General features: G+C 36.4%; 1 protein-coding gene across 1 annotated transcript in view; it reads right to left on the minus strand.

Annotated features, from left to right (window-relative positions):
• Positions 1-2,284: 2,284 nt before the first annotated feature.
• Positions 2,285-22,740, minus strand: part of HEATR5A (HEAT repeat containing 5A) — a 52,229-nt gene continuing 31,773 nt past the window's right edge. Inside the window, exons 21-35 of the mRNA XM_010292886.1 lie at positions 19,383-19,521; positions 18,113-18,292; positions 17,030-17,266; positions 15,953-16,134; positions 14,107-14,175; positions 13,513-13,692; positions 12,557-12,791; positions 11,867-12,115; positions 10,101-10,228; positions 9,013-9,160; positions 8,042-8,314; positions 5,516-5,740; positions 4,482-4,636; positions 2,859-3,072; positions 2,285-2,595 (exon numbers count right to left, since the gene is read on the minus strand). Coding sequence (XP_010291188.1) covers positions 2,294-2,595; positions 2,859-3,072; positions 4,482-4,636; positions 5,516-5,740; positions 8,042-8,314; positions 9,013-9,160; positions 10,101-10,228; positions 11,867-12,115; positions 12,557-12,791; positions 13,513-13,692; positions 14,107-14,175; positions 15,953-16,134; positions 17,030-17,266; positions 18,113-18,292; positions 19,383-19,521 — 2,916 coding nt within the window. The 3' untranslated portion in view covers positions 2,285-2,293. The remainder of the gene's footprint in view (positions 2,596-2,858; positions 3,073-4,481; positions 4,637-5,515; positions 5,741-8,041; positions 8,315-9,012; positions 9,161-10,100; positions 10,229-11,866; positions 12,116-12,556; positions 12,792-13,512; positions 13,693-14,106; positions 14,176-15,952; positions 16,135-17,029; positions 17,267-18,112; positions 18,293-19,382; positions 19,522-22,740) is intronic.

Consider the following 22,740-nt stretch of genomic DNA (forward strand, 5'->3'; position numbering starts at 1 on the left):
ACTTGACCAAGACACGTCAATCACATAATTATGGCACTTTTCAGTGACTCAGTTGTGAGCTACTACAATAAAAGACCCTCTAAGAAATATAGGACTAAGCTATTCTAAACTTTAATTTTTGGCTTTTAACAGCATTGCTTGGTGCTCTTGCAACTTGAGCATGCTTCTTCAATTTTTTTTTCATCAGACTGTATTATCAACATTAAAAAAATGTTAATGAAAAAAAGGTTAATGTTGTTCTTATATATTACAGAAAGTGAAAAAAAGTAGCCATGTATACCTGTTGTAGCAACTAACTGTCTCAGCAATATTCTTGACCACTTTGATAATAAACATGAGTTTCATTTAAACGTTTCAAGTCCTGTAAGAATCTCTATGATTTTCCAGAAGCAGCCTTGGCGGGGTGGGGAAAAAGGAATGTACCCACTTTGAAGGGAAAAATAACGAGGTAAAAAATTACTAATGAGATAAAGATGAGTAACTGCCAAATTGCATGTAACTCCCTTTCAACAGAGCCAACAACTACAGATTTGACTGCAATGAAGAGGTGGAACAAAGAACTTCTGGTTCTCCAAGGAAAGAGGGAAAGCATCTCAACCATCTTCCCACAGGCCACACGTTTCAGCATTTGGCACAGAACAGGTATTCACACATACAAAGTCTACCTCCCTGATCCTACTTATTTACCCATTGTGCTACACAAGACAGAGGAAGACCTCCAATGTCAAGTCACAGACCTTAGTGTATCCAGCCCAAATATTTCTTATTAGTTGCCCTGTGGCAGCATACGAACATTTCATTTCTGTTACAGAAGTCCTTAGAGCTCCTCTGCTATTGGGTAAAATGACTAAGACAAATCTCAAGTGAAGAAAATTAGCTTTATTATGTAAATTAGAAAAATGACTTGTTAGAACTTTGGTCAAATGGTTAATTCTGTACAATTTACAATTGTATTTATATACAAAACTTATAATAAAATACAGTACATCACACTTTTCCTGAGTCACGGTGTGTTTCTCAGTTCCGTAATTTTTTTTTTAATTCTTTCTTTTAAAGTAATTAAGAAGGAAATATTATCCTCAGTTCAATTGTGTTTGGTTTAGATAATACTGGTATTAAGAAAGAAGTCAATACACTATATATGTAGAAAATACTTTATAGCCATTGCAATTTTGATAGTTATTTTTCTATATTAAAATATGTTCCTTGATAAAAATGTTAATTAAATATTTCGTATTATGAGTTCGTTGCACTTCATTTGACACAAGACAAGCTGACTTCAAATATGTCCATCCCTCATGGCAGAGATACATAAATTTAGGTGAGTTGCATGTATATATAACCGATCATTTAAAGATCGGGAAACATACATCCAGATAAAGCAGATGTCTGAATCGAGGCACAGTATATTAAAATTGCTGTCCTATCCTGGACAAGATATGTAAGCTTCAACTGCCTGGCAAGCCTCATACAAAATTAACACAAGTATTCATCCTGAAAAGTGAGACTATGTCAAGCAGCAAGGCACCGAGCCTGCAAATACTTATGTACGCGTAATAGTCCCACTGTGTAAAGCACTACAGAGTCCTCAGCAACGAAGCACTGTAGAGCCGTGTTTAACAGCATCTGTTAAATCTTGGCCAGCTCAAGAACTTATTAGGATTAAAGCTATCAATATTACCTTACTGAGTTGAATTTTTTGAGATCAACAATAACCTATTGTAAGGCTTACAAGGATATTTGATCTGTTTTCTTACTGACGCAGTGTGTTAAATTAGTAATTAGGATAGATTACAACCTGCAAGTAAATTTAATGTCCCAGTTAAATCCAAAAACCAGTCAGGCTAACTGAATTTTGACAAATGTTGATACAAAACAAAATTAATTTTACTTAATGGCTAAGTGTGGCCTGCTCCTAAATATATCTATGGTAAAGTTCACTATACTTTTTTAGTACAGTCATGTGCATTTCTGGTATCTTAGTCCAAAAAACCCCCCAAAAAACAAAAAAACAAAAACAAAACAAAAAAAAAACAACCCACCAACCCCCCCGCCTCAAAACCCAGATTGATGACCTCCAACAGATTTATTCATAGTGTTTAGTGATGTTTAAGAAGTCTTATACTAACAGAAAGTTATCTAGAGATTTCCTTTCTCTTAAAAACCTTCTGTAATACTTCAGTGCAAACAGAAATGTATGAGAGCAGTTCATAGTGATCCTACCCTGATTAGAAATTAAAAGGGACATTTTTTGCTGCTGGTATCAAAGTGCGTATAATGACGGTATGAGACGTTAAAGAAAATTGGTCTTCAGCTGAATGCTTGAACTCTTCCCAGGATTCTTTGCATGTTTAGCAGTCTTCACTTTAATGCTTTCTTGATTGCCTTTTACAGCTGACTCAAGCCTGGCTTTCATAGTTGGAGAGGAAGCCATTAGTTTTTTAAAAACTGATGAGTACTGTGGACCAATCTGCATCAGATTTTGCAAAGCAAACTCATGGAGATTTTTTGCCGAGTTCGTAGCAGAAACTAGGGCATTTTCATCCAAAAGAAAGGAAATAAGGATGGGAAGAAGGCAGGCCACCAAATGAGCACCTATAAACATTGAAAACACAACTTAAACATACACTTTTTAAAAACAGATTCAAATTCTAACTAGAAGTTATTTCTAAGTTAACATCTAACACAAGCTATAAAGCTGCAAACGTTATTTGAACTGTGTGTAAAAAGGACCAACATTCTTGTTAGCAATTCGTGTTCGGGACTGGATTCCTGGTGCTCATTTTGTTTTAATATGTTAGTTATGGCAACTTTCAGCATTTCTAATGCTTTGGTTACTAGTAATGGAAGTAACTTACGGTGCTCTTCCTCAGCAGTGGCTGTAAGAGCTGTAACCACCTTTATTCCCTCCTGAATGACTTGAAGTTCAGCAGCATTTTCAGGCTTTGCTTTTTCTGTTTCCTGCAGTTTTCCCACAATGGATGGTGCTAAAGAATGAATATAAGGATATGACACAGTTTTGTTTGGATGCTGAAAGATGGAGTGCAGCAGCTGGTAGCACTTATACTGTACCTAGAGGGAAAAATCAAATTTGCAGTTACAAAACGTTATACTTAAAAATACATGTCACAGTGTTTTAAAACTCGCAGCTTGTCAGATAAAATTTTAGAGAGGGGGAAAAAACGAGTCTCTCAGCTTGAAAATTCATCAGGTTGCAGACTGCTAATGCATAATACTTTATAGGAGCATCGTAACTTGTAATGAAATTAAGAGAAGCTAGATCATGCTTCTGGTTTCTTTCCACAGAGTCCTACATCTTCCCACATTTTTGAGTTAAGGCAAAACCACTATTTTTTCTGTGAAGATTATGTCTTAGTACTGTTCTGAAAAGACACTCTTTTGCAAAAAAATACAGCTGACTGAAAACAGGTGCTTAAAACATTAAGCATTACCTCTTTCAAGCTGTAGGCACAATTTTAAAAAGCCTCAGATGGTGCAGTAGCTTGCATGTCATTGGAAGTCAACAGGACTGAAACTTGATATCAAGTTCCTACATAATTTCTGAAAGGCTCAGATGCCTGAACACTTGGATAACATTTGCAAATGCACACTACCATTTTCCTACAGTCAGTCATATTTGGCATCCCCAGTTTGCCATCAGTGGAAAGCAGTGTTAATAATACCAGAAATGTATTCATATATTAAAAAGTACTTTCTTACAGCTATTTCTCAAGTAAAGGTAATTGCTTAATTTTTTGTTACTGCGTGAATATATACAGGGAAGATGCAGGAAAACCAGTTTACAGTGAATTCTTACAGTCAAACATGAAATCTAATACATGTTATTTTCAGAGCTGGACTTTCAGAGTGAGGAAAGTCCCACTCCTAGAAAAGCCATTTATATTTGCAATGATAATATATACAATATATTTTTTTTTAACTGATACGTCAGTATCTTAGATGAAGAATAGTGACAGATGAACTGTGACACTACAATCTAAAGCAACCACATAAAAATATTCATGCTAGGTTGGAACAAAGCATTAATCTAGTTCAATATGCTGCCTCCAGCAGTGACCAGGAGCTGATGCTATGGTACTTGCTCCAGCTCCCAAAGACCCACAACTGAGGGATTTCCTGTGCAAAAGATAGTATCTGTGTGTTGAAGGTAAAATGAACAAATAAAATTAAACAGGTGCCTAAAAAACACCACAACTGTATCATATATTTACCAATATATAAAGCTCTGAGTCTGACCCAATTAAAAAAATAAATCCTAGAAATACAGAATAAAATAAAGATAAAATGCACCTCTGGACATGCTCTTGCTAACTTGCCCAAACTGTATTAAGATACAACAGATATAGTCAGGACAGAATTAACCGGAATCAATGCACAGAACAAGTGAAACACCTCAACCAAAAATCAGCTAAAATCCATTTAGTATGATACGTTATTTTTACAACTTCACCAGTACTTACAAGAGGATCTTTTGACTCAAGCGTTATTTTAAATTTCTCAATACAACGCTTTTGAAGGCACTCTATGGTAGTAACTTCTGGACCGGTAGATATAACAAATACTGTAATAGCAGTAAGCAGGCTGACTTCATCAAGTTCTTGGAGAAGCCCACCTGCTATCAATAAAGTAAGCAGTCTGTTAGATTTGCATTAAAAAGTAATTCTATGAATTCAACTGTTACAAAGAGGTGGAATAGAAATATCAATGTCTACGTTTCTTTAGGAATATCTTTTTTTCAAATACATGACATACCCTGATGCACTGATACGAACTTTTACTGTAATAAAAGCCAAGGCCAAAATGAGAATTCAGGGGTGGTTATATGCATATTTAGAAATAACAGAATACTCCTATGCCATTGTTCCTCTGTATAAAGTACAAGAAATATCTTTGAAGAGCTTGTATGACATATTAGGATACAACCTATTTTAAGAATATAAGATTTGCATTAAGAACATCTACTCTATAATTAAAAAAAACAGCACTATAAATAAGTTCCAACAACAAATTACCTCTTAGAGGTTAACGTAAGGAATCACAAAAATACTACAAACTTGGGAAGCTGAAGAAGCAGCACACAGAAAACTAGCTTTAAGACAGAAATATTTTTTCTTGAACTACTGTTCTAATACCCTTTGCTTCAATATAGACACTAATTCTTTGTGGAGAACCTGCAGGCAGTACAGCTGTCCTTGATGCTTAACTGTACACTGAAGCCATAACTCCTGTTTATTCCATTGTGCCATATAACTATGTTGTGGCACTACGTAATACAGGGGTAAACCTGGAATCCCACATGTATACCTTTACTGTAGGGACAAAATTGCACTATAGTTTCAACAGCACTTGGTAGCCAACTAATTCTCCTGTGACTAAGATGTCAGCCTTTTTTTAAGATGTGCATGAATTTAATTTCAATAAAACCAAACAACCTTTCACCCAAACATTTTTTGTTCTGTTTTTTTAAACACACAAACCCAAAATTTGTGCTTACCTTGATCCCAAGAGTCAAGCACTGTGACCAAAGCACTACGCAGAAGATCAGTCCAAGCAGTCCGACACTTCTCTGCTCGAGCCATTGGAGAAGACAAGAGTCCTTTAAGAGCTTGTAGAGATGCAGCAACCGTCAAAGGTAACTGGCCATCTCTCAATTTCAGAGCAGTTTCTTTAAGTACTCCAATAATTAGGTACAAGATAGTAGGAAGAACTGAAACACTTCCTGTAAAACAAAGGAAATTGATTTCACGGAAGTTAAAAAAAAAATCAGGTACCTTTTACATTAAAAACATTGAGGCAGTTTTCTTGGATTCTCTTTTTTATTTATACTTATAATTTTTAATCACCTATGTGAATGCAAGCACTGGTAATTTGAAGAAAGATTTGAAATACCATGTAACTCGCTATAGCAAACACAGCGTCAGACTTGCTTAAGTGAATTTAAACCTTTTCTGTGTTTAAATTAGCATTGTATATCTTCTCCTCGATGATTTTCTTATATGAAGTGTGTAATTATGTCACATTCAGAGAAAAGCAAGAACAAAAAGATCAGAACCACCGAGGAGCAGAAGAGGAGAAGTTATGGAAGTACAAAAAGTATGGAATAGTAGAAAACAAATTATGAGCATCTAAGCATATTTTGCAATGAAGACAATACAGTGAAGGAAATTAACAGGGAGTACTTTCAAAACAAGTAAAAAGAAATACTTCTCCCACATGATGTGTAGTTAGCCAAGGATGTCCCTGCTCCAGGAAATCACTGAAGTCAAGAATTTAGTAAGATTAATGAGAAGAGGATCTCAGATTAAAATGTGTAACAAAAATTCCTAGAATTATAATGAAAAAAACTAACAAATATTTTGGAAAAAGAGACCTAAGAAGAGAAGCAGATTGTTCCACAGCCTACTGAACAGATCTTCATCTCCCTGAGAATCTGACAGTTGACCTGTCAGAATAAGATGCTATAAAAAAAATTAAAATCACAGGAATAACTTGGCATAGCAGTTTTGCTTATTCTTATGTCTTGTATCTAACCTAATAGTAATACAGAATTCTGCACATATTGGAGACAATCTGGAAACCTGCATACTTATGTGTTGCTCCTATCTTAAGTTCTGATGTAGCAAAGCACAGGAGTTAAGCATATGGCTTAATATGCTCATGTCCTTACGTTTTTAAGATTTTAATATACTGATGTTTGTGAGACAGCTGTTGAATAATAAGGGTCTCTGACATATCCGTAAGTATTTTCTGAACCTGAGGACATCTACCTTCTATTTTTCAACAGTCAGATCTCTGAAAACTGACTGTTGGAATTCAATAGGAAATCCAGTTCATGAGCATCATTTATTTGAAGATTTCATTGTGCATACATATCATGACAGGTGCCTGAAGTAAGAGACATAGTAGTCACAGGACTATAACTGCAGTTACCTATTGAAAGGGGGAAAATTATGCAATTCCACATAGGAATTCTCTTCTCTTTGATTATATGAGTTGACTTTTGGAGATGCTTCCTTATTCAACTGACTGCATAAGCAAGCTTAAGCTCCTCATTTTAGTCACCTGATTTAAATGCTTAAATTCTCTAGTGTAAACATCCCGTTTGGTCTGATCCTGCAAGCTGTTGGCTTGTGGAGTAACTTGAACAGCTAAAAACAAAAAGAACTACAGGGAGAAAAGAAAAAAAAATCACAGATTATTTTTCATACAAGATAGTTGCACTCAGATCTAAGGATGCTATATCTGTTTCCTTTTACTTTGAAGTAATAAATCATGAGCTGCAGATAGAAAAGAGAAATCATATCACCACCCTACAATGACAGCAAGAACTGCACACTATTCCATTTGGAGTATGCTATGCCCCAAAGAAGAATCCTGTAATGGAGAACCGATTAAAAAAAAAAGACATTTCCAAGGCTGGTAAATGCACACGTTTGCAGAGAGTGTAACACAGATATCCAAGGTGAGAACAGGGGAGTAGGGCAGAAATGGTTTATAGGTGTGGCTGTAACAGTACTGAAAGATCATACTTATAAATACAATATTGCGAGGACAAGGGAACCCTCTTAAACTTTGGAGTGAACCCAAAATGGGTCATAGGTAAAAGTAAACTAATCTGAGAAATCAACCATAACTCCTTACAGTGCTTTCCTAACATTCAAATGATGGAAAGGTAACACGATACATTTCCCTTTTAAAAATCATTTATATCTGCATTATAAATTCTGGAATAAACAATTCAAGTAGAATGGAATCATGTAGCTATCTCATACTTCCCTGTACAAAATGAATCTAATAATTGCACTACTACATGTAGGAGGAAAAGAATTAATTGCTTCAGTTTTGTAACTTGTTTTGTAATCTGACAGTCAAAAAAATACTTAGAACAGGAAACTGTCACAAACAAATCAACAAAACTTGCTGCCAGATCTATTCAGCTGAGAAAATTAGGTAATAACAAGGGGGCTCAGAAAAGCCCAATATTCTTTCATTAATCTTTCCTGGTGATGAAACGGCATACCTTCAGGAGAGCAGACTGCAGGAACATCAGAGAGAATAACTAATGCTGCTGCTACCAGTCTACTTCCATCTTCTGACAATAACAGATGTTTTCCAGATTGAACTGCAGGGCTACAAGTTAATTTAGGGTTGAGCTGGGGAAGCTGTCTGACAAGAATACAAACACACAACTCCAGTGTTGCAAAGACTAATGATTTTCCAGGCACCAGTCCTCCTGTATCTTTGCCTTCTCCAAATTCTGGTAACGTTTCCTTTTCTGCGGCACCGTCATCAACTAAAACAAAAAAGATGAAATATGGCAGAAATCTGCAGGCTGTACCTTGTTTCCAAAAAGTTTACTTCTTCAGACTGTTTCATCACCAAGTGATAATCTTGATATGAATATATGTGCATGCATATGAATTCAAAGTTCTACTGGCAAACATCCATCCATCTGAATAAGCAAACTATGCATGGACTCAAACGGCAAAAAAGCATGTGCAATAGATTTAGACATAGAACATGCTGAGGCACCATGCCAATATGATGTCACCTGATAGAAGTGTTTCATTTCATCCTGTTTTTTTCTTTTAGAAGAACTTTAGGAAGTTACAGAGTAACTAGCGGAGTCTGTCTTGTAACAGCTGTGGGCTGTGTGTGCTGAGTCTCTCCCTCGCTCTACTGAGGCTGATCCCAGCTTTCCACTAAGACTTCTGCCTCCCTAACACCACACAAGAAAACCCCAACTGCAGTTTCTCCAGTTTTCCTCCTGACTTCATGCCTTCTAGTCACCTCCAAAACTACCTGCTATCTAACATACAATCCCAATTTCTCATGTCAGGCACGTGGACTGACTTAAGTAAACCAGGATTAGTCACCAACTGTGAAACTCTTCAATTAAGATTGGAATATCACCTTCAAGAATCCAGTTTTCCAAGAAAGCATTGCTTTAACCCTGGTAATACCTGTTCGTCATCTCATACATTACTGTACCTTCTGCACTTCTCCGCTTTTCCTTCACATGTTCCTGAGCTGCAAAAAGAATCAGCCGAACGACTTCAAGGGCAGCAAGCTGAATATCAGGCGATTCTCTGGTCAGTATCAGTCGATGCAAAACATTCAGCAGCTCTACACCCAACTCCTACAGTAAGAAAAATGCTTAATATTTAATGCATTAATATTTAATGCAGGAATTTTAGAAACTTGTTAATGCTTGTTAAAGCCAACAGTATTACTCATTAATCTCACTAAGGGACACAGTATAACTCATATACAGGAGTTGGCATTTCTTCAACATCTAAACTCCTAGCTCCCACTAGCAGCAGTCCTGCCCAATTCTTCCACCAAAAGAGTAATCGTGGTAATTTAGAGATAAGACACTTAAAACAACTAAAAACAACTAAAAAAAACCCCTCAAGTCATCTTTATCTTATGGCTTTTTAACTTTTGAATGTGGGGATACTACAGTGTATTCCTCCTACAGTATATGCATTTCGTTGGACAGAGCATCAATAGTCAGCAGGACTTAGGCACGTCCAGAGGCTTTATCACTTTTGCTGTGTTAGACAACTGCATGGCACACAGGACGGTAAAATACTTAATTTAAAGGAAAAAAAGTGATTTTGAAGTTACTATTTCTTTTTAGGATCACTGGTGTGTTGAGGGTTGGTTTGTTTGTTTTAATACTACTGCTTTTGTCCAGTTTCCTTTTATTATCTTGGATATTTACAACAGAATTAATTGAACTGTCCCTTGACAGAGAGACTAAGAGAACTTTTTTTTTTTTCTGGAATTCTGTCTTTACCTGGCTTTCATCCTACTCATCTAATTAGTCCTTCCTGATGAAACGTCCTCAAGTTCTCTGCCCCCACTGTGTTCTTACAGGTTCCACGTTGTGCTCTTTTTCTCTCCTCCCTCTACAGCTTTGGATTTTGGTAAAGTATATATATATATATATATATCTATAATTCACCTACTAATTATGTGTTGAAGATTCCTGGATATACAATAGAGAGTCGAGATAGTGTTCAAACTAAAATTATGCCTTAATTCTGGGGGTCTTTTGATCATTAAGACATTACCTGATCACCACCTATTTTAGACCTTGGCCATGGAACATCGAAGAGTGCCTGTAGGGCATGTAAACAGGCAATAATGTTCTCCATTGCTGCATCTGATCGAGGAGAGCAGAGAAATTCCACACTAATTCCTGTAAGCATCAGAAGAAAAAACCTGTATGTGCTTGAAATTTTAAGAAATAATTTGTCAATTACTAAATAACCTATCAGTAGGTTGAACAGACATAGAAATAGCATTTGCATTTTATATTAAGTGAATTCATCTCCTATTACGGATATCTTGGGGCAAGAACTCTATTTCCCTCAAAACAATGAAAGAACTTCAGCTTCTAGACAAGTAGACACAATTATAACTGCTATTAACATAAATAAATTAAAAAATAGAGCAATTTCTGAGTAAAACACTGAACTCTAGGTCCAATGAAGAGGCAGACAATTCATAATGAATATATAGCAGAATATTTGCCTAATCACACTGATTTATGTAATAGAAGAAAATAATGGAGAACATAATAATAGTTCACAAACTCAAAGGCTGAGGCCTTATCTTCCCATTTTACAAAAATGCTAAAGATCACAGCTACCACAACTGGATCACCAGCAGCAAGTAAATTACATGAAGACTAAGCTTGCAAATCCTGGAGCAGATAAAAACAATCACTTTTTTTGAGCTTTCAAGACTCTTCAGATGACATTTTATGACATTGGAGATAAACTTCATATAAACAGTGATCCATATTCTCATCCCAGTTGCACAGCTGTAATTCCAAAATGTGTGGTGACTTGGGAAAACGATCAATGTACACTAAAGAACTGCTGTGAAATGAAGGAAGTGAAAATGAACAAGTGGAATATGCTGAGAAGCAGAGTAAACAAGCCAGGTGTCCATGGTAAAGTATATGAAATTTGAAGCACTAACTCAGTAGTACAGGACACAGGGGAAATGAGCAGCTTTTGTATTGGAGGTCCCACTTTTAACTGAGGGAGCAATGGAGTTCAAAAGGAGGCTGGCTCTGTGCAGGAAGATTGGGATTCGAAAGAAGCCATATACATCTGGGCCATACAAACCCATTCCAAAATAGAATTTACAAAAGAAGGATAGAAAAGAGACCAAAGAAAAGAAATAAAACCAGAAATTCCTAATTGCGTAAATTTAGAGAGCTGGGACTGAATCCAACTGCCTGATTAGCCTCTGCAGTAGTGGAGGCTTAAACAGAGCTTTATGGGAACTTACGGAAACACTTTACCATGAGGGTGACCAAGCACTGGCCATAGATTGCCCAGAGAGGTTGTGGAGTCTCCATCCATAGAGATATTCAAAAGCTGCCTGGACACGGTCCTGGGCAACTGGCTTTAGGCAGCACTGCTTGAGCAAGAGGTGGTGGACAAGATGACCTCCACAAATCCCTTCCAAAGTACACGCTATTCTGTGATGTAAAACTGTACTTCAGTGATGCTAAACTGTACATTCTGTAACTGTAGTGCTATAACTGCGACAAAGTCCACACTTGAACTTGCATGTTTATGAGCAGAGCAGTAAGCACTTGTTTAGGACTTGCTGAGATCACACTGAGTGTTTTTTCTACCAGATTTGGAAAAAGGCTCTACAATATTCTCATTAGGACTTAAATATTTTACTTAGTCACATTTAACTTCATTGTTGAATATCGCATCTCTTAGAACAATACACAGTTTGTTTGCTAACAGTTTTATCTATTAAAAATGACATTTTGGGTTACACCATCTAGACAGATTACGCACTCACTAACCCAAGATAAGATGAAATCTGTCAGTGTTCACATCCTCAGGAGATTTCACCGAGGGCCTGGTAGAAGAATCTTGACACATTGTAGTTGGGGTAACAGGTCTAGAGAGATTAGTAACTCCTTCATCTGGATCAACAATGATGAAACCTGTGCTAGTAAGCCATAATGCTGTAGCATAAAGTATCAGTGCCCAGGAGTTGTAGTAATGAGGTCTGGCATTTTCAATTGTCTCTGCTGTATAAAATGTACCACCTACAAGAAGAGAAGCTACAGTTTTAAGGATGTCAGTTATTTTCAACTACCATATTTTCTCATTCTTGTAAAAGGGGATTCTTCTTATTGAAATTATATTCACTGTATTTTATGTATGACTTTAAAAAAAAAAAGTGCAATATTAAAATTCAGGCTAATGAATGCACTTCATTTAGATTTATTTTGATAGAATCCAATACAATTACCTTTTTCTTCGTTCAACCATAAAATTACGCAACAAACAAGAATACCAGACAAACTACTTTTCACATCAGTGAAACCTCTGTTCTCAAAAGCAGTCTTTATCTTTAGATAGGTACACAAGCATGTGTATTCTCTATGCAATTTAATCTTACTGTGATCTTAACACTAGTCAGCTAGGACATTAGTGATGTGTACTTACAAGTGACCTATGAAAATATAATTGATTTGCCTTCTTACCTTCAGCAGGTAGTTGCAATGCATATTCTGAAGGCAAAGTTAAGAGAGCAAAATCCTGAAGTGCAGCAAGCCAGAGCTTGCTTAGTGTTCCAAGATCTGCCTGTACTAAATCCAGAAGTCCACTGGCTGAACATGTTACATCTCTGTAGCTTTCTTCTGCAGAGTTTGCAGTTTTTAAACAGTGATTTTGTGCATCACTTTGATTTTTCTGCTTTTCAACTGCAACTATGTAAACCTGTTTATATATTTGGAGAGAGATTTACAAATATCAACAGTTGGAAAACTACTGTGATCATTAGCATGACTGCCTATTGAATGGGCATGAGCTCCCTGGTTATACACAGAAATATCACATTAACGACATAACATGCTCATATTTAGCTGGTTATCAACCATCAGCATCCAAGGCCATTATCAGTGCTTTCTAAGACACATCTTCTAGATATTACATACATTGTTGACATTTTTTTTAAATCTCTCACCTTGCATTTACATGGATTAAAACAGGCATGCACACAGGCTGACTTTAAGGCAGTTAGCCAATGCAGTACTGAACTGACATTGTTAACTTACCAGAACTACCTGTAAGAAATTAAATGCCAATATACAATGAGAAAAATTACACCTATTTAGAATGGTACATTCAGCGGAACATCACCATAGCCATTTACACCATGCCAATTTAAAATTAATAGTGAAATATTAGAACATGTTAAGAAATTAATATTTCTTAAGTACTAGACATATTTCTTAATGTATAGTATAATATAAACAGTTTAACTAGCAGTGCTTTTGTCAAGTTTACAAAGTTCACGTACCATTTAGAGGTATCAAAGCAAAGGACCAGCAACTTCTATTTAACGAAGCATGTAAGAAATTCCTAAAACTTTCTGCCTGAAAAGTTCTAACTCACCTACTAGATATCAAGAGTATCATTACAGCGCTGTTACACTAACCTCTGCCCAAGCCTTAAGCACAGCCAGTATCTCCATAGTTGAGGCGCTTTCACTATATTGTTGACTTTGTGCTTCTTTCCCGGCCTGCACTTTGACCAAAGAGGATACAAGCAACTGGTGAACCCTTCGAAGGTCATTAAGATCGCTTACTACACCACTTGCTATCCAGGCACTGCACACCTAGTGTTGTAAAACAGAAATAATGAGAAACAAGAGCCAAACACCACTGGATACTCTTTCTTCCACCTGTAAAATCATGAAAACCAGATTTCATTTCTACTGAGATACAGTTTCAGATACTAATCAATGTTAAATGACATTACAGTTTAGTATACTTAAGTAACGCAAGCTGAAAACATTAGAGGGATGTCAAAAATAACAACGGAAATATCAACTGCTATAAAGTTTCTCAAAAGATTTTAATCTTTGAGTTGTTACAATATAGAGGTAACATGGGTGACATTCTTTTGTGTGCACTGAGGATTTGAGGGTAGATGATTTTATTTCCTTTTTCTTGTGTGGTGCTTGGCATATCAAGCAAAAAGAAAATTTCAGAGGGTCTATTACCCAAGACTTCTGACTTTCAACACTTGCCTGACATGCTTTTGCTGTGACATCAGGCGGAGTTTCGGGAGCAAAGGCAGGCCTAAGTGCTGCTCCAACCTAAAGAGAAGTTATACAACATTTAATACATAGTGAGCAATTAACTAAATAATTACTTTTCATGAGCAGGCTTTGTTGTAGTTTTCCTTTATAAAGCATAGCTTCCTTTTCATTTTTCCACAGACTCTTTCAGTGAGATTAAAGAGCAGGGACACAGCTGCAGTCATACTTTTACTGTTTTATGTTGCTTACACTGAAGATAAGCTTCTCTCTGAGAGGGGTCTCCAAAGTCAATTCTATTTTTTGCACAGTCTAAAACTGAAAGAGAAACCTCTTCCTCCCTGAACTCTTGACTTGCCGAGAAGCCCGCAAAAGAAAAAAAACCTATGTTCCAATCCATGAAAGACCTGCAAAGACACCTAATGAGTGACATTTCCTTGCTCATTCCTTACTCAGAAAGAATACAGATTTAAGGAAACAAACAGCTGAAGTTGGTCAACTTTGCCAAGTGAAAGAAGGGGAGAGCACAGACCCCATTTGCCTAATAAAGAACACAGAAACATATACTTACCAGGTTGCAGAGATTTCACCTACTCTCACTTGTTGAAAGCTATTTCACTAAAGGCTAATGAAAATTTCCCTTGCTGCTTCAGCTGGTACCTGAAAACTCAGACTTAAGTTCGATGCTCCTTGTGATAGAAGCACAAAGTGTAGTACAAGTACTACAAATAAAAGATTGTGAAAATAGAAGTGAAAAGATCTGTTTTTAATGACAACTAATGACAGGTTCTTAAGACCCCGTAAAGCTCAGACCTAATTTAAGGAACTTCTGAACAGGATTTCAGGAAACAGTTACTTAAGTCTGGAAAATCTACATCTGCCTGCTTCTGGTTATTGTTACGGAAAAAAATTGAGAAGAAAAAACTAGATATTTAACTGCTTCACATCTCTTCAACTTCTATGAAACAGTTGATGAGAAGATCTATGCATAGTATTAGCAGAAACACTTTAAGGGTAGTGAAGGTTAAAAGGAGAATTATTAGCTCTACTTGTGACCTGCTTGATGGTTTTGGACAGCAAGGATGGATAGTGTATTTTTTTCCCTTGGTAGTTCCAGACTAGATCAAGTCACTTTTCCTTTCGCACAAAGAAGTGCCAGCAGAATAGAATTCTAACAGCAAAAGCAAGATCAAAGCAGGTTAGGATGTCTTCAGTGTCAAGATCTCCCCATTTCTATGACAGAAAATGATTGGACTTACTCAATGCCTGCTAGAAACTGAAGAGTGGGAGTCAGATGAGGCTTAACACAGCTGCCTGTCATATTTAACGCAAGTGCAGTCTGGGATGCAAAATGATAAGGTCATCTTTTCTGTAGGTCTCAACGAAGACTTAACTGAAATAGACCTTGTAAGTACAACCCATGCTTTTACCCTCCTCTAGCTTATTGATTGACCAAGATCTCCTAGTGTGATTTGCAGACTGCAAAGGCTACTTATTTCTAAGCAGTGTTTTAAATGATAGTTTTTCCTAATATTTCTTGCAATACTTCCGCAATTTGAAACCAATGCTTTCCAAAAAGCTGCAATGTTCTATTTTATTTTTGCTGTATTCAAATAGGGAAGGGGGAAAAATGCTAAAAGTTTAAAAAACTTTGGGGCTAAAACATACACCAACTGAAAAGATGCTTTCTAAGGAAGTTAAGTCCGAAGAAATAAATAATAGTTTCAGTAACAAACTAACTGAAACCGAAGTCTAACACTATGCACTGCAAAAAGCGGATTTCTTTTAGTGATTAACTGTAACTAAACTTTTCTAAATTAACAGCAATGGCACTTACATTGGCTTGATATTGCTCCAGAATTACATGACCTGGAAACTCTGGCTCTGGAACAGCTGCAAATTTCCGAACAACAATTAGTAACGTTTGAAGCCCAGAAAGACGAAGCTGATCACTGTGATCTGTGGCAGCCATAAAAGCCATACGGATCAAGTCAGATAAATGCAATACCAAAAAGTCATCTGAAGAGACAACAGAGATTAAAAAAGAAATTAGTTTTATTAAATTCAGCTTTAGACTTAAGATATTTTACAAGACGGCTCCCAACATTTTCAAAATGTATTATTTTACATTTTACCTTACTACATATCAAGGATTCACTTAAGGCACCTTACACATAGAACAATCTTACTTGGACATCTTATGCTAGCTGATCTAGGCTCCTTTCCATTTGAATTGACTCAACTCCAGTTGAGTCACCATCCCTGGAGGTATTTAAAAGACTGTAGATGTGGTGCTTAGGGACATGGTTTAGTAGTGGACTTGGAAGTGCTTAGGTTAACAGTTGGACTTGATGGTCTTAAAGGTCTTTTCCAACCTAAACAATTCTATGATTCTATAATGTAAAAAAAAAAAAAAAGTACTTAAAATAAAACATAAATATCTTTATGTATGAGGCAGATTTTCTAAAAAAGAGTTTTGAGGAAAACACCTCCAGATGAACAGAGAGGTACTGAAAATGGGCACTCTGTTTCTACTGGTAATTACGCAAATTATAGAAAGAAAAACAAGCAGAGTTTAAGTCATACTCCCAGATACCAAACTGTGGCGTTGTAGGCTGGTGCCAGCTATCACTTCTGAATGCCAATGCTTATGCAGAAACAATGGCTTCCTATGCACATACCACGGTACCATAACCAGGAAAGTAAGTTTAAATGCTGCAGTGATATGCCAATATTTTGGCAAATAAAAATTGCTCTACACATTAATAAATATAGGCTTCCAATCAGAGTAATTAAAGGTTTCAATGATTACAAACAACAAATCTATGATGAATTTCATTAAGATGCAAACAGCTAACATTTATTTTAAGCATACTTTGCATTCTGTGAAATTCTTTCAGTGCTTAACACATACCTCTTGAATCACGTTGTTTTCTTTCCTGAGCCAAAGTTATGTCAAAATGTGCACTGCCTGCATTTTCACATTGGCTTATAATTTTACAAACACACTCTGCAGCAAAAACTCTGGTAGACCATCGTGGATTACTGAAAGGATGGGACCTCTCATCACTGTCAGATGTTAATACAGACGCATCATCCACTTTGGCAGTTTCCTCTTGAGTGGTATCTACTGAAGCTACTGTATTGAAATCTGTATTTAGGACACGGGGCAGGGAGAAGGAAGAAATGTAATATTCTTTTTTACTGTAACTGAAAACTACAGAACGACTCATAAGAAAAATCTCTTCGAAGTCCATCTCTAGCTTCCAACTCACTATGACTCCCTTTAGCCCTGGTGTCTGAAAGTAAATTCTAGAATTAAAAATAAAATGTAAAAAAACTGTCTGCATTTGGTTGCTATTACTTGCTGGAAGACAAGATCAATACCACAAAAGGAAATGAAGAACTGTAGCGAAAGAAATGAAAGAAAAAAACCCCTTTAAAAATAAGTGTGACATACTAGAAGCTAGTACCTTTCCAAACAAAAAACCTAAATCCAAGGAGTTCTCCTCCTGCACTGCAGCAAAAAGAATTCTCCCCCCACTTCACCACAGTAATTAATTTTATCTGCTCGGGAGTTTCATTATGATATAGTAGGTCTCTACCATTCCTCTTATTAATAGGAGAGAGGGTCTGAATATTTTTGTTGTAGGTACATGCACAGGATGCACAAGCTCAAATGTATTCTGCGTTTCCATTTATGATATGGAAATAAGTTAACATTAGGACTATAAATCAACAAGAATATGAACAGGCAAGACATACTAAAATGTTTACAAAAACTTGTTCAATAGGGAAAAGGCAATCAGAAGGGAGAAAGGCATATTCCTTCCGGAAGAACTAAGTTAAAGTGTCCAGTGTTTCTATATGAAGGACAATGATACACTTGGTAAGTGTCAAACATTCAAGAAACAAGAATACTTGCCCTCAGTGACATACTGTACTGCTGCAGGCCTTACTTTCTTTGGGTTCTCAAATACAGTGTATTAGGACTTACCAGCAGAGGCAGCAAGAACATCTTTACAAAGCTTCAGCCAAAAAGAGAGCTTTTCAACGGCCATTGAAGTAAGCATATGAGTCAGAGTCTCTTTGATATCTTGGCATAATCTTTGATCCAACTCTTTGTCCAGCAAGCCCAGCAACGCCCCTTCCAGGCCTATTTCTCTGATGTTAACATCTGCTAAGAACAAAGTCTGAGCTGAGTGTTGTACCTAACAAAACTGCAGTAATGACCACAGAAACCCCACTAAATGTTGCACATAGAGCATCTTGTGAACAAGTATCTAGCCCTGAAATACTTTTGAAATAATAATAATATTAATTGCTTTAATACCATGTCTAAATCATCTGAGTACAAAACAAACTTTGAACTTTTAGAGAAACATACTAACAACAGGAAGAAAGTTACGCCAAGGGAAAAAAAAAATCCTACTCTGAATTTCACAACATTACTATCACCATAGCATCCGAACTCCTGAAAAAAATTGTCTTTGGCCATCTAATTCCTCACACTCACTCATAAGGTAATAGTAAAACAATGTTTTAACTTGGAAGGGAAGTTAAAATTATTCTCCAACTAGGCTCAAAACCAGACATAGAAATAATTTGTAAAATCAATATGACAAACTTTTATTTGCCCAATATTACCAATTATAAAAATAATCAATTTTACCAAATGGCTATAGACTATCTTCTCTGAAAATTTCCAAATGAGCTTGAATTGAAATCCAAAGTGAAATTGTTTATTACCAACATCCCCTCCCAGGAAGGCACATGAGGATGAACTAGTGATCAAAAAACCCAAACCTTTAGGAAGTTAAAAATTCTAGGAACCTCACCTGATCGTTACTTAACTAGTTATCCAAAGAAGTCAATAGAAACGTCCTTCAACAGGTTTGCAGATTTTTAATTTGAGATTTATGTAGGAAAATACAATTACGAATAGGCATGTAAAATGCAGGACTATGAAGCAGTTACTACAACAGCCACTGGTTAGATAGGCTTAGGTTTTTCTGGAAGTCCACTTGCATTTTCTTATTTAGTGATCCTACCTACAGTACATGAAAAGCAATAGTATCTTCATTTTATCGTCAAGGAAGTGTTTAGATGTTTCCATAATTTGGTACTATATAGAGAACTGAAGCAGAAAACCATTTTGAGTTAAAGATTTCAAGGACATCGCAAAGTTTTCATACCCATAGCAAAGTGTTTTTAAAATTCACTATCAATATGTCAAGGTCTTTGATCTCAAAACTTCAATAGATTACCTGGAGTAAAATCTTCTCTGCTCTCTTTAACTAATGCAACAGCATATTCTGATACCTCAGCAGCTTCTCTTTGCACAAGTTGACGTAAGCAAGCTACCACTGCACGTCTCAATAATAAGTACGAGCTACAGAGATTCACCTGAAACATGCAAGAAGAAACAGTAAGGTGACTAACAAACATTTATAGCAATACCTCAGTAAGGCCCGTATCTTATGAACGACTGCAGTTAGGACAAATCTGTGAAGTCAGTAAGCATGTAATTGATGCTCTTTTTGCTCAGCGCTTTTTTTTTTTAAACTCCCAGTGAAAGGCATTGCAACTCCCGTAATCAATTTTAACGTATCAGTACTTTTAACATTTTCTCTCCAGAGGTAACTTATAAGACTGGTTTAGGGCTGGATCCAACTCCCTCTGATATTGGTAGAAAGACCCCCATTAACTTCAATGACAGCTGAATTGTGGTCTCAATGAACAGTTAACTCTATTCTTTGACTACAGGGTATATATAATGGACTTGAAAACTCGGTGTAAGAGAAAATTACAGAAATCACCCTCATATGTAACTAGAGAAATGCCAATGTAACTGAAGGCGAGACAGTCAATCACACTTTAGTAAATCTGAACTCCATGCATGAAAGAAAGCTTGTAAGAAAGGGCAAAGAGAACACTGCTGCAATTTCATCGCAAAAAATATTATATACTCAGATTACATTAAATTACATTTTAGAGAAGGCGAGACGAAGGGTGAGAATTACTGGTGAATGTATCACACTGAGACAAGTCAGCTCTCCTGAGTAGTTTCCAGCAAAAAAGTTTATAGCATCACTGTATTTTAATGCCACGAGGCCAGTGTTTGTTTTTTATACTGAAAAATATATGCTAAAAGATTCATTATTCATTATACTGGAATGGAACAAGGAACAAGGAAAAACATTTAAAAAACCCAAGACATAGCCTCAAGGGGGTTTTTTTGTTTTGTTTTGTTTGAGTAGAGCTTTCTCATTTTTATTTGCTTGCTTTCAATTTTAAGAACATTCTGAAAGGGATCCCAAAGATACAATGAACCAGCCGTTTGGCCAAGCAAGATGGCTACACCAATATTTATGCGGCTTCTTTTAAATTAAGCTTAGGTTATCATCAAAAGAGTTATTCTTTACAACTAAGCAACTGTTGCACCCTTAGCTGTCACCATTCTTAAGATAGACAGAGCTGAGTTTCTGCTGCAGGGAAACCTTGCGGTAAGGTCATGCTCCTCATACATTAGTCAAAATGCCTAATATGTAGTAGTTAATAAGTTGTTCTTTTTAACTGTATAAGGACAAAAAGAGTAAGAATTTCAGCTTTGTTACATTAACAAACCTAAGCTTTGTCTTCTGAATTTCTATGCGTGCACGTGAATCTACAATACTCAGAATTACATATTTAATGCACACAAAGATACACTCTCTGCATAGCTCTTCTAAAAGAAACAAAACCTGACTCATTAGTACACCTACAAGATACTTTAACTGAGACTTTGAAAACAACAAGGGAGGCTTTAAATGCAAAATTTATGCAAGCAGGCTACACATTCTACTTCAAGTTGGACATGCATAAATTGCATGCTCATATTTAATAGGGAAAAAACAGAGGATCCAATAAAGGCTACTGAATAATGCAAGATGCACATTTTTCATCTCTCATTCTCCCACATTCTAAGCAGGGGACGGGACTAAATAACAGACACAAAATGCAAGCATCACATACAAACTTAAATGAACAAGCAGTTCCCTTTCTGTGCTTAACATGTTAAAAACAAAATTATGCCTCACTACGCACATAGATGAAATGTATGTCTGCCATGGGCAGAAAGTTAGGAAGGGTCTGGTTAGGATGACAATCAAATGTCACTTGACATGCTAAAAGAAATTACATTAAAATGGTTAAAATGAAAAGATAAAAGATTAAATAAAAACACCACTGCAAACTGCAAAAGTTTAGGATTAACAAGGCACAGGGACCTACCAACACAGAATTATCCAACAAGATTTCCTGCACAAAAACAAATGACAAACCAGTCATGACAAAACCAAAATATAGATATAACAGTGATACCAACCACACATGGAGACTGTTACATGTAAATTCAGCGTATATTAAAATTCAGAATCTTATCTCAAACATACAAAACCCCTAATTTTTTAGTTCATTTATTATATTTAATGTTGAACACACTTAAATCGCAAGCCAGCTGCCCCTAAAATTAGTATTTAAACAGTACCAAGACAACAGCACAACATAGTTATTGATATTATATACTTAACCGTGTTTCAAAATATCTTTAATGTCTTGCAGCTGAAAACTGGTGTTCACTACATCATAAGCTTACACAGATAAGCTCTTTAGAAGTTTGTGCTCACCTAAGTTAGCTTTAGAGCTAATGTTAGGCATGATTAAAAGCATATGACTTCTATTCTGCTGGAGCCAAAAATTTAACTGACAGAATAAGCATTACTGTTAGATGCAAAGCCCCGAGAAAAAAGATCCAACTGACAAACAAGGAATACTTTCAGAAGCTGAAGAAGGGAAGCTAGATAATGACAGGCACATGCACACAAGTTAAAGAAACAAAAACCAAGCCAGTAAAGCTGTGTATCCATTGCCTGAGTCATGTTTTGTTAGTGCTAGCACAGTCACAAACTGAATGGTGTAAATAACTTTGGGCACCTGAACCACTGCATGCCCTAGGGGCTGGGAAGACAGGTGAAGGCAGCTTGCAGCTACTCACAGCAATTGTGCTGGCATGCCTAATGCTATATTTATTTTAAAAAAAGAAAGAAAGAGAGAAAGGGGCAGGAGGGGGAAGAAAAGAGAATGCCTATTTCAGTATTTTAAAAAGGCAAGTTTGAAGACAGAAATTTTCTGGAAACCTTGGGGAAAAAGGGTGGAGAGGGGAGTTGGTTCAAATGTTAAAAAAACAACTCTGCACATTTGTTTTCAAGATTTTATGAGTGAGGATTCATGATTCTATAGACAGAAGAGGAAAAGATCACTTATCTGACCACAGATTCTTTGTCTCTCAGTGCCTTAAATAAAGAATGCAGGGGTTAATATCCACAGTATCTAGCACCCAGCTTCTACACTCCCCCATAAGACTCCAAACTGAGTTGCAAAGGAGGACACTCACACCTTGGTCTCCTCTTGCAGAAATTTCAACTCTTGGAGAATGACTTGCTGAGGGCCACCTTGCAAGCCAACAACAGAGTTAAGAGCAGATTTCAGGTCCAGTCCAATAGCTTATTCTGCTTCCCTAGCAAGATGGTGATTTAAGGGGAGGAAACTAACACAATATGGGGCTGAAAAACTTCTCCTTCAATT

Source organism: Phaethon lepturus, unplaced genomic scaffold, assembly GCF_000687285.1.
Source record: "Phaethon lepturus isolate BGI_N335 unplaced genomic scaffold, ASM68728v1 scaffold52248, whole genome shotgun sequence".
Classification (NCBI taxonomy): domain Eukaryota; kingdom Metazoa; phylum Chordata; class Aves; order Phaethontiformes; family Phaethontidae; genus Phaethon; species Phaethon lepturus.